A 13,930-nucleotide genomic window follows, 5' to 3' on the forward strand; every position below is an offset into this window, starting at 1 on the left:
TACAGCGCCGCGGGGGTCACCGGTGACCCCCACCACGAAAAATACATTAAACGCGATTATACAACTCACCTTATCTGTTGTAAATAATATTTCAACGTAATATGCACCGCATAATAAAATATTCATATTGGCGTCATGGGCAAACCACGTAAAATGCGCGTGGCAGTCAACGTGTTAAATTCGAGATATTAATTAACAACAATCTCTAGAATTTGCTTAAATGGTAACTGACAATGAGAGTAGCCTCTCGAGTGCAAAGGGTTAAGTACCTAAAATCCCCCCATGAATGATACACCTTATCTGTTTTTCTTTTCAGGGACGCAATCTTCGTGACCTTCACGAACCTAGCCACGTCGGTGTTCGCCGGTTTCGTGATTTTCTCCATTATGGGGTTCCTGTCCCGCCAAATAGGGGTGCCGGTGGACGAAGTGATCAAAAGTGGCGCGGGCCTGGCTTTCATCGCGTATCCGGAAGCCGTAGTGCGAATGCCGTTGCCGAACCTCTGGGCCGTACTGTTCTTCTTCATGCTGTTCATCCTCGGTATCGGTAGCCAAGTAAGTACATCAAGGAATAGGAGATAGCGGGCTGGCGAAAAGTAACGATCGATTGAAGGAATTCAACCGAGTCTGCTGCTTGCGTTTTAAAAGCTCATTAAAAAATGAAGCACTTTTAAAGTTAAAGAGAGCACTGTGCAAGTCGGTTCGCGGTTGTCGAGCAGAGAGAAAGGAAGGTTAGCTAGGAGGAGCGAAAGAAAGGTGGAGAGGAAGAAACGGGGAGACAGGGCGAGAAGGATGAGAGTATGAAAGGAATAGGGCGAGGGACAAGGCCAGGAAAGGGCAGAGGCAGAGGAGCGTGAAGACTTTTGAAAATGAAGAGCATCGTATTTCCATGTTGTTTAAAGTTTAAAGTATGGCCTTGTTCTTTGCACGGGGCTAGTCCGCGCGTGAGAAGGAGACGGGAAAAATTTTTCGTCCTACCGAGCCGGCTAAGAAGGCGCTATTCAAGTGCCCCGAGAACCGGAACGCCAGTCGCTGTATTCGTCAAAAGAGCTGTGAGCGAAAATGTGCTCGCAAGTAGCCAGACGATCGTGCCATGTTACTTTTGCATCGCCTCCCGTCTCTCCGCCTCGGGGCTCGTATATCATGGAAAGAGTTATGGTTTGCCGTCCCACTGAAATCCACACCTTTCTTCTTGTCCTCGTCTTTTCTCCCTTTTTCCTTCGAATAAGAGAGCGTGGAAAGGTAAACGAGTGAGGCAGAAAGAAGGGAGAGCCGTGGAAAAGAGAGCGAAAGGGCCTTTGTTTTCTACGCGCGTTCACCCCTCCGCCATCCCTGCAGCTTGCACGCTGAAGGGTAATTAAGACAGACGGCGTCAAAAAAAAGGGAGGAGAGAAAAAAAATGGAAGGAAGAAAGAGAGAGAGAGAGAGAGAAAGGGGGAGAAAGTAGGAGAGAATGTAAAAACGTAGAAAGGGTAACGAGAATCCCCGGCGGGCGAGCATCGAATCTCGAGTAACACAGTCGGTCGTTGCTTTTTACGATACACAGTTCGCAGGCGTGCAGGCGATAAACACCGCCATATTGGACCTGCGACCAGATTTACGAAAACACGAGAGCTACGTGGTATTAGGGATATGCGTCACTTGCTGGCTCCTTGCTATACCGATGGTGTTCGATGGTGGTATTTACCTGTTCACGCTGATGGACTGGAACACTGCTTCTTGGGCGATACTATTGATCGGCATTGCAGAGGTTGGCGTGGTAGGCTGGTGTTACGGCTGCAACAAATTCCTGCGTAACATAGCCGAAATGCAAATGCGGTTCAGAGCTCCACAGATATTGGTGGCTCAGCTGGGTCGTGCTCGCGCCTATCACTTGTCTGGTAAGTGTATCGCAATCGCATCCTTATCTGATGTCTTCACGCGTTACGGTTGTTCCATGCTCCGGGGATCTTCCGGATACATCCGAGAAACTATGTTCAAGTTATTCCTCGATAATTAACCCGATTGATGTCCAACTTGTTTCGCTAACGCTGGATGCCAATGGGAGAGTATTTTACCCTGTGTAAATGAACGCGATGGCGTGAAATGCCGAGAACGTTCCCGTTCCAGCTGCTCCAGTTTCAGATCTACGATATCGTAGATAATCAGGGGAGATAGAAGTACGACGTTTGGGCGAAAGCTGATTAGATTCGAAGATATACTATCGTGTAAACGATAAAATGGAAATTAGTAGTAAATTAACACTTTGCACTCGGCGATCTTTTCGTTACAGAAATACAGGAATTCGGAGATTTTTTAACCTAAAGACAACGATATTTTCAAAACGGTAAATAAGAAGGGCAAATTAATTGTAAGACGTAGAATTACTTTATCTCGATATTCCACGCATCGTTGGGCAATTTTAAATTCGAGATATTAACCCTTTGCACTCGAGAGGTGAGTTTCAGTCACCATTACATGAAATTTGAAAGATCGATATTAATTAATATATCAAATTTAATGTAATGTAACAGTGTGCAAAGTATCGAAATTAAATAATTCTACTATTCTATTATTATACAATTCTTCATTTACTGCTCAAAAAGGTATCGTCAGTTCTTTAGTAGAGAATCTTTGAATTTTTATTAATCTTCTCTTAATTTCTATTAATCTTCTCTTATTAATTTCTATTAATCTAATCTTCTCTAGCCAAAAATTCGTCGAGTGCAAAGGGTTAACCCTTTGTACTCGAGAGGTGACTCTTAGTCACCATTTAATCAGATTTTAAAGATCGGTGTTAATTAGTATACCAAATTTAAAATTAGCCAACGATGCGTGGAATGTCAAAATAAAATAATTCTACTTATTAATTTGCATACGATTTTTTATTCACCGTTTTAAAAATATCCTAGACCTTATGGCAGAAAATTACTATTTTCCTGTAACGAAAAAATCCTCGAGTGCAAAGGGTTAATTAACAACGATCTTTAGAATCTGATTAAATGGTGATTAAGAGTCGCCTTTCGAATGCAAAGGGTTAAGTTGACGACTGGATTAATTATTAATGGGAAATCGTGTTTGCACAGGAAGTCGATGAACATTACAGGTTGATTTGTTCATTTTAATTCTATTAAATGTAAATTACACGATGTATCTGTGATACAAATGCAACGATATATAAAGGAAATACATTTATTTAATTTATTAATTAAATTATTCGCCGAAGGGAAATTTTGTTTTGAGAGAAAGTTAATGATGGGTAAAAGTTAATTTACGTGTTGTAATTTTGACGAATGTATATGGTAGTATATTTTTTATACAAATGCAGCGATATACTATGAAATGCGAAGTATGTTTGATTTATCAATTGGGTTAATTGTTGATGGAAAATTCGGAAATTAATTGAAAAGCTAACGAGCGTTAAAAATTGATTTATTTATTGTAATCCTTGCTAATAAAATGAAATATTTTTCGTACTGAATATAATAGTCTATTAAGAAAAAGGAAGTATGTATAAGTTAAAATATTGACAATTCAGACGACGATTTAATTTGTCTTCTAGTTAATACGGTCATATTAATTTCCCTTTTTCAGATTTTAAATTTGATAAATAATTTATAATAAAATTTGACACGTGTTTTACACACCGATGTAACTGTAACGTAGGAACAGGATTTATAAAAATGTTTGATAAAAATATTTATTCCGTAACATGTTACGTGCATTTAGTCAAATGCAATTGATTTATTAAAATTAATACAATTAAATTTTATAATAAATTTAAATGTCGAAAAAATTTATAATCTTAAAATAAATCCCACGATTTATAGTAAAATATAATGGAGAATATACAAAATTTGTTTCAAATTAAAACAATACGTTGTTAAAAAATTTGAAGAGTTGACAAATTAATCTGGTGAACGAAATTTTATGCGTAACGAATACATGTAAATTTATATATATATATATTTCTTTTTATACGAAGGCATAATATTCTATGGTAATAGTCGTTAAATATTTTCAAATGGAGTATTTAACGCTCAATTAATTTTCATTTCTGTTATGATTCCTTTCCTTTTTTAAAATTCAATAGCAAGGTTCCGTGAATTTATCATTTTAATTAATTTCGCGAAATAAATCAAATGTATTTTTTTATTATCCTGTCACGAATTTCGTGGAATATTTTGTTATTCTATGGAGTACTAATTGCTCAATTTGCAAGACTCTGCATACCCGTCACGGGAAATTGTATTAATCGATTTGATAACATCATTTTTATCATATAATTTCATCGTTTTCAGTAGATTTCACAAAATATTATCAGAAATAAAAAGGATTTTTAGGTTGGAATAAAAAATCACTAATACACGTAACCGTGAAATTTAATCTAAAAAATATTTTTTAAAATAAATTGGTATCAGTATTTATATTTTTTTATCTTACTGTTGGTAAAAGAGGAATTATTCTGTAGATCCCTATTGCACGAATATACCGTACGTTTTATTATAATAAAATAAGAAAAGATGATTAAATAGTATCTTATTATTGAATTATTGTATATATATAAAATACAATACTATATTCTATGATGTATGATATATTTCTATATCATATTGTATATATAAATAATTATATAAAATGTCGCATGTATAAATAAAATATATTATATATATAAAACATTGTATATTATATATATAGAATAGTATAAAAATATTAATCAATATTTTGTTACTTTAATATATAATAGTTCTAAGCCTAAGTTATATCTATTAGGAAATTACGTTGCGATGTTTCACAAAGATTTTAATTAACTTTAACAACTGTTTCGTAATGTATTAGTACTACAGCCTGAGATTAAATTTCCTAATAGATACAGGCTATGTTGAGAAATTTCGGTTAACTTTGAAAACAATAACTTTCGGTCAAAGATTGGTAACTTTGGCATACACGTACATAGTACCAAGTTGTATACTGAGCTTACTATGGTCAACGGCTAATTATATAACATGTATCTTTTATTACACGCAATGTTATAACGTGAGTCTTACTTTTCAGTTTCACTTTAAGCAGCTTTGAAAATTTTAGGTGTGCGTGGCACTTTAATATTCCTATTTTTATTATATTCTTATAATTTTCAAATCTCACAGAGCACTAATTTAAATAGTATAAAGTTTACTGTAATAAATCGTACTAAGAATATAATAAAAATAGGAATATTTAAGGTGCCACGCACACCTACAATTTTCAAAAAATGGAGTATTTAACGCTCAATTAATTTTCATTTCTGTTATGATTCCTTTCCTTTTTTAAAATTCAATAGCAAGGTTCCGTGAATTTATCATTTTAATTAATTTCGCGAAATAAATCAAATGTATTTTTTTATTATCCTGTCACGAATTTCGTGGAATATTTTGTTATTCTATGGAGTACTAATTGCTCAATTTGCAAGACTCTGCATACCCGTCACGGGAAATTGTATTAATCGATTTGATAACATCATTTTTATCATATAATTTCATCGTTTTCAGTAGATTTCACAAAATATTATCAGAAATAAAAAGGATTTTTAGGTTGGAATAAAAAATCACTAATACACGTAACCGTGAAATTTAATCTAAAAAATATTTTTTAAAATAAATTGGTATAAATATTTATATTTTTTTATCTTACTGTTGGTAAAAGAGGAATTATTCTGTAGATCCCTATTGCACGAATATACCGTACGTTTTATTATAATAAAATAAGAAAAGATGATTAAATAGTATCTTATTATTGAATTATTGTATATATATAAAATACAATACTATATTCTATGATGTATGATATATTTCTATATCATATTGTATATATAAATAATTATATAAAATTTCGAATGTATAAATAAAATATATTATATATATAAAACATTGTATATTATATATATAGAATAGTATAAAAATATTAATCAATATTTTGTTACTGTAATATATAATAGTTCTAAGCCTAAGTTATATCTATTAGGAAATTACGTTGCGATGTTTCACAAAGATTTTAATTAACTTTAACAACTGTTTCGTAATGTATTAGTACTACAGCCTGAGATTAAATTTCCTAATAGATACAGGCTATGTTGAGAAATTTCGGTTAACTTTGAAAACAATAACTTTCGGTCAAAGATTGGTAACTTTGGCATACACGTACATAGTACCAAGTTGTATACTGAGCTTACTATGGTCAACGGCTAATTATATAACATGTATCTTTTATTACACGCAATGTTATAACGTGAGTCTTACTTTTCAGTTTCACTTTAAGCAGCTTTGAAAATTTTAGGTGTGCGTGGCACTTTAATATTCCTATTTTTATTATATTCTTATAATTTTCAAATCTCACAGAGCACTAATTTAAATAGTATAAAGTTTACTGTAATAAATCGTACTAAGAATATAATAAAAATAGGAATATTTAAGGTGCCACGCACACCTACAATTTTCAAAGCTGCTTAATTTCCAAATCTCTTAAAGCACTAATTTGAATAGTATAAAGTTTACTATAAAAAATCGTACTTATTAAAATTCGTACTAAGAATATAATAAAAATAGGAATATTTAAGGTGCCACGCACACCTAAAATTTTCAAAGCTGCTAATTTCCAAATCTCTTGGAGCGCTAATTTAAATAGTATAAAGTTTATTGTAAAAAATCGTACTTATTAAAATTCGTGCTAAGAATATAATAAAAATAGGAATATTTAAGGTACCACGCACACCTAAAATTTTTAAAGCTGCTTAATTTCCAAATCTCTTGGAGCACTAATTTAAATAGTATAAAGTTTACTGTAAAAAAATCGTACTAAGAATATAATAAAAATAAGCATATTTAAGGTGCCATGCACACCAAAAATTTTCAAATCTGCTTAATTTTCAAATCTCTTGGAGCACTAATTTAAATAGTATAAAGTTTACTGTAAAAAGATCGTACTAAGAATATAATAAAAATAAGTATATTTAAGGTGCAACGCACACCTAATATTTTCAAAGCTGCTTAATTTCCAAATCTCTTAGAGCACTAATTTAAACAGTATAAAATTTACTTTAAAAAATCGTACTTATTTTTATCAAGAAGAGCCGTGAAGTATTAAAAATTCATATCTCGACGGAGAAGCAGAAAAATAATTACAGCATTGTATTGTCCCGTTGATCGTAAACAAGTTTCGTTTGAAACATTTTTACGTGTCATAAATAGTTGATAAAAAGATGGGAGTGACGTACTCGCGTGACTGAATCTGTATGACTAGATGATCGCTCATTGTCCTCATCGCACGGACACGACTCTCCAATTTTCGCCAGCAAATATGTAATCACACTTAGCTTCCGTAAAACTCGCTCGGCAGCGTGGCAATCATACGAATCATCCGAGCGATTAAACAAATCCGGTCCGTAGACACGAGCTAGTTCGTTCGCTGGTTTCGTGCCACCCTCTTTTTCCGGGCATGCACCTCATAGTTAAGACGTTAATCCTTTCTCCTTCCGGGGTGTTTTCACTCACGGTATTATCGCGGTTTTGCTTCTCGGTCCGCAAGCATTTAGCACGACGCTTGTGCTCCATTATTGATTTTCCGTTTGTTTTAGACTCTTCCTCTGCCTGTCGGTCGTATATTTTTTTCCTTCCTCTTTTTCCACCCCCTCCAAGCTTGCTTCCAGTGCTTCTGCATCTCGTTTAGTAAATGACCTCGCGCTCGGTCCTCGTCGCGCCCACCCGAAGCCATTGAAAAAAATCACAGCCTAAATAATTATATTCCATCGCGACCACTTCATCGTTAACAAACGCAAATCCACTGAAATATCTGGATCACTAATTCGAACAGGCGAAAGCACGACGAGCAGAGACACGAGGTGGAAAAAAAGGAAAAGGGAAAATACGAGTAATGATCATTCTCTCGAGTCACCTTGCAGAATTTTCATCATTATCGCGGCAGACCCTCGGCCTGACTAAAGATCTCCACGACCCTGTCCTATCTCGTAACGCACTCACTTCGCTCCGATGCCTATCGCGTTCGATCTCTGTCCTCGGGTCGAGAGTTCCAAGAGTTAAACCTGGGTCACCTTGATCGATCGACTATTTTATCAAGCGAGACGTTTTTGGCACCGGTTAGCTCGATACGACGCTTTTCAATAAGCTGTAGTTCGATTCCAGCCAGACCATCGATCAATCCTGCTTCATTTTCGCAGCCGGAATTTTCCGATTCTTTGTCTCTTAAGGGATCGTGCTCAGTTAGGAATTCGCGAAAATGCTGTTCTTTGGCAAATTTTCTTCTTGCAATTTTCTGCCCCTTTTTCACACAATGTTTCTTCATTTCGAGGAATATATTTTATACCGTTAATACTGTTAATTATTACTGTTACTTTGTCTCTTAAGGGATCGTGCTCAGTTAGGAATTCGCAAAAATGCTGTTCTTTGGCAAATTTTCTTCTTGCAATTTACTGCCCCTTTTTCACACAATGTTTCTTCATTTCGAGAAATATATTTTATACCGTTAATACTGTTAATTATTACTGTTACTGTTACTGATATTATTAATTATACTTTTTATTTAAAAATGTGCAAGAGTGATTAACATTTATGGCAATTCTTTCGAGGGATTTTTGAAAAGGCTTACTCGATTCACGTTTATCTGAAATCGTGTATGAAAAATATTTCTTTAGTTGATACTGTATATTTGTCCTTGGACATAGGATTTTCCGAAATATTGATTTTTGACAAGATGGTGGATGTTTAAAGTGAATGTTTTGATTTTTGAAGGAAAGTAGCTAGTTTAAAATACTCGAAGAAAAAAATTCTTCGTTTGCTTTTGTATGCAAAAAAGGCTACGAATATTTCGTTCAAATCGATGCAATAGTTTTAGAGATATTCTACAACGATGTTAAAATGCAATTTCGTGGAAGACGCGTTGAAAGTTTCAACTTATGTTTACACTTAAATACTTACTTTTAATTACGTGGGAGTCAGATTCATATCTTCAGCTAAAGTATTAGTTTCACACCTATATTTGCACTTGCACTTATACTTGCACTTGAATTTATACTTACACTTATACTTACACTTGCACTTAGAGTTACACTTACACTTACACTTACACTTGCACTTGCACTTGCACTTGCACTTGCACTTGCACTTACACTTACACTTATACTTGTACTTTCATTTGCACTTATATTTACATTTGCACTTATACTTGCACTTGCACTTACAGTTACACTTACATTTGCACTTGAACTTATACTTACACTTATACTTACACTTGCACTTGCACTTAGAGTTACACTTGCACTTGCACTTGCACTTTTACTTTCACTTACACTTACACTTATACTTGCTCTTATATTTACATTTGCATTTATACTTCCACTTGCACTTATACTTGCATTTGCATTTACACTTGCACTTGCACTTGCACTTACACTTACACTTATACTTGCACTTTCACGTGCACTTATATTTACACTTGCACTTACACTTGCACTTACAGTTACACTTATATTTACATTTCCACTTATACTTGCACTTGCACTTATACATGCACTTCCACTTGCACTTGCACTTGTACTTGTACTTGCACTTGCACTTGCACTTGCACTTGCACTTTCATTTACACTTGCACTTACACTTGCACTTACACTTGCACTTACAGTTACACTTGCACTTATATTTACATTTCCACTTATACTTGCACTTGCACTTATACTTGCACTTGCATTTACACTTGCACTTACACTTGCACTTGCAGTTACACTTATACTTATTCTTACATTTACACTTATACTTACACTTGCCCTTTCATTTACACTTACACTTGCACTTGCACTTACAGTTACAGTTATACTTACATGTACACCTATATTTGACAAGTGTTGAAGTTGTTGTAAAAATTGAAAAATTTAAGACTTAAAGTTCTAAAACTTAAAGCTATGTTTCATTCGATTACGATAAATATTATTTAATAAAAAAATTGACAGTGATATTTTTTTAAATAATCAAAAGCCAGAAATCGATTATTTTAGAATTTTTGATTCGGCATGACCCATTTAAGCTTCGTTTTCTAACGGTTCTTGTCGATCGTTGGAGTGCCTCCTTTGAATGGAAGTTCAGAACGGTTTGAAAGTTGTTTTGCGTTGGTCGATACTATCGGAGACTGTTTAAGGTTGAAGTACGTTTTATGTAAATTAAAAGCATTAGCCAAGCTTTGGTAGCAATGTTCTTCTTCCTTTTCCTACTTTTTCTCCAGTTTCGTTGAGTTTGATCAGAACTCAGAGTAAAAATGTCAGTTTGACCTATTTGACGCAGAGGACTAGTACGGTACGAAGTTATCCTAATACAGTGGAACCTGAATTATGCGAAAATTTGATTATTCAAATGACGAATTATCCGAATATAGAGTGAGTCACGTATATTTACTTAATTTGAGAAATGGAAACTGATCATGAATTAGAAAATTTGGTACGTTATACACCTAGGCTTGAAAATTACTGTGATATGAATCATGAATAAATATGGATAAAAATAATTCAGAATATAGAATTATGAATAATTTTTAATTTTTAATTAATTTATAACGAAATTCAAAATATTTCCTTCAGATAAATTACAATAATTATTCAAGCAGGTTTGTCTCCCAAATAATTCGGATAATCGGTTTTCTACTGTACTCTGTTACTAATTAATGAGTTTTAACGATTGACTAAAATCACTGCTCCAATTTTAATTAATTCGTCATTGACGTTCTGTTAATATAACGCGAGTGTCAGATGTTAGTTATCTGTAGTCACTGTTAATACATCGCGAATGCTAGCCATTGGACGACTGTAAGCACCGGTAGTTTATAGCGAGGGCCAGACGTTGGATGACTATAGCCACTGGTAGTAAAAGGATTAAAAGTAGATAATGGTATTAATCTCCGTTTCAGTCGATAGATTATAATTGTCCACTCTTTTCGCTTTTATATTAAATTTGATTGGCTCTTTCATTCGTTTTATCTCCTTAATCAATTTTACCATATTTAATTTTATTTTTTCATTAAAAATTTGGTATACTCTCCCTAAATGATATTTCAGTATATGCATTCCCATTTTTCCATTTTTCCATTTCGGTAAACATTTCCATTTTTACAAAATGTTTCTTTTTAATTGTCAAGTTCGTCTTTTTATGCTGTAATAATTTTATCCGGCATATGAGTAAATAGATGTATACAATTTGCCAATTAATGAATTACAAATCGTACAACCAGAATGAGAAATAATAATATCCCGATAACATATCTCTCTTGTATAAACTTTGTTTAATTTTCTTTTTAAATTCACTATTGTATCTTTCTGTTGATATTTTAACAATGTATTTAATGTATTTCAATCAATGGCTCATATAGTCACGGATGTATATATACGAGGAGAAATTATTGTAGTAGTAAGAATAATTTTTTGCTTATAAAAGCTTTTTGAAAAATAGAAGATGGCAAAATGAAAAAGTTTCTTATTTTTAACGAAACTTTGTTTGAATATAGAGCATAAAGAATTACACATGGAACAATCTTTTGTTTTGCGAAATATTGCTTTCAAGTGAAACCAACCTAGTAACTATGCAGAGTATAGTTTTATTTTTATTTATTTATTTTCCTAATAAAAAATTTTTCATTTCACTTTCTCAAAGACTTTTCCTGCTAAATCCTGCTGACAAAAGAATTAATTTTAACTAAATTTCGGTTAAAATCAAAATATTTATTATAATAATTAATTACGTACTTACACAATAGTAGGAATAATAATAGTAATGATAATAATAATAGTGATTGCATTAATAATAATAATAACAATAACAATGATATAGTAACGGTATAATAATTTATAAATACAAATATCTGTTACATTATGAAAATATTGAAAATGTTTTTGTCAATATTGAAAATATAAAAAAAAGAATATTTTTTTGTACAATGTTTTGCATAAAATACGATATCGCTAAAATACAACAATATCTCGTGACATAATTCGATAACGTAATTATCTACCGTATGACAATTTCCTTTATCGCTTAATGAAATTATTAATGACAGAAAATGTTGTCCACGATCGTTGAAATTTCGTTAAAATTGCATTTAAAACAGCGTCCGCTTAATTATTTTTGTAATGAATGTAACAGCAAACATTTACCGCTGCAGCTTTATTGTAAATAGCCGCATTGTATTTTTCTACTGTTCAGGATATCATAAAGAATGCATAATGTTTGTTTCCGCGTTTTTCCGCATCTTGGCAACGTAACTCGACTACATTTAACTGGCTATACCATATACAGCCGGAACCTTTTCATTTTCTTTCCCTTCTGCGTTAACTTCTTTTTATTCACGGCTACTTCCTTAAAAAAGAGACAAGCAAAACGAAAAGCATTTTAATATACGTTTACTAAATATACCTTTACCGTTTGCATACGTTTCGATTATAAAATATAACGAACAAATAGTGGATCTTGCGGGTTTGATATATCGAAATTCGAAAAATATGAGCAAAATATGTCATTCACGAGCTACATCGATTGACTGTACAAAACAGAAAGATAGAAATTGATTTTTAACGTAAAAAAATAAGCATCGTGTGTTTTGTATTTTTCGATTAAATTTAAAAAAATAAAAAAAATGTAGTTAATCCTGGATAATCATGAAAAATAGATTTTCAGAAAAGTAGGTTTACTGTAGGTTAATCTAAATTTAGCAGGTTATTGTCCGATGCAAAGTAATTATTTTATATTAAAAATTGCCGAAATGGCGAAGGCTTAAAATAAATATTACAGACTTTTGTCATCTTCTTGCAAGTTTTTAATAAGACGAGAGATATTAAATTGTGGAACAACGCGTAAAAATTTTAGATGAATCAATCGTATAGTTTTTGAGATTTGTCTATGTAAGTTTAAAAATTTACATTTCGAAAAAAATACATTAAAAATTTCGAGTTTGGAAGATCATTACTTACAATACTATTCAACCCTAGTATATTAACAGTGTATTTTCTAATATACACATTTTAAAAAAATTGCAATCAAGGATACATTGATTTTTTTGCGGTCTCACATGAAAATAACCCTTTAAAGGAGACCCCTTATAGTTCGCGATTTTACATATAAGCTAATAATATTACTACACAAATACGAAGCATACAGTAATATAAATATTATAATATATGTAATAACATTAATACACAAATATGAAGCATATAGTTATATAAATATTATATATGTAATAATAATTAAATAAATAAATATAATATATGTAATAATAATTAAATAAATATATATAATATACAATATAAATATAAATATAATGTATGTAATAATAATTAAATACAATAAGACTTTGTATCCGTGATCTCATATTGTTCAACACGAGTATGTCAGTGAAAAAAATTTCGAGTTTGGAAGATCATTACTTACAATACTATTCAACCCTAGTATATTAACAGTGTATTTTCTAATATACACATTTTAAAAAAATTGCAATCAAGGATACATTGATTTTTTTGCGGTCTCACATGAAAATAACCCTTTAAAGGAGACCCCTTATAGTTCGCGATTTTACATATAAGCTAATAATATTACTACACAAATACGAAGCATACAGTAATATAAATATTATAATATATGTAATAACATTAATACACAAATATGAAGCATATAGTTATATAAATATTATATATGTAATAATAATTAAATAAATAAATATAATATATGTAATAATAATTAAATAAATAAATATAATATATGTAATAATAATTAAATAAATAAATATAATATATAACATAAATATAAATATAAATATAATATATGTAATAATAATTAAATACAATAAAACTCCGTATCCATGATCTAATACTGATCAACACGAGTATGTCAGTGATCGTGCTTTCATTCAGACCCTCGATCGTTGTCATTTGT

At 32.0% G+C, this 13,930-nt stretch overlaps 1 protein-coding gene across 1 annotated transcript in view; it reads left to right on the plus strand.

Moving 5' to 3' along the window:
- LOC108545542 (sodium- and chloride-dependent glycine transporter 2) overlaps positions 1–13,930 on the plus strand; it is a 91,493-nt gene that overhangs the window by 34,844 nt on the left and 42,719 nt on the right. Inside the window, 3 exon segments of the mRNA XM_017897221.1 lie at positions 317–554; positions 1,546–1,823; positions 1,825–1,879. Coding sequence (XP_017752710.1) covers positions 317–554; positions 1,546–1,823; positions 1,825–1,879 — 571 coding nt within the window.

The sequence above is a fragment of the Eufriesea mexicana genome, unplaced genomic scaffold (genome assembly GCF_001483705.2).
Source record: "Eufriesea mexicana isolate 0111107269 unplaced genomic scaffold, ASM148370v2 scaffold471, whole genome shotgun sequence".
Taxonomy (NCBI): domain Eukaryota; kingdom Metazoa; phylum Arthropoda; class Insecta; order Hymenoptera; family Apidae; genus Eufriesea; species Eufriesea mexicana.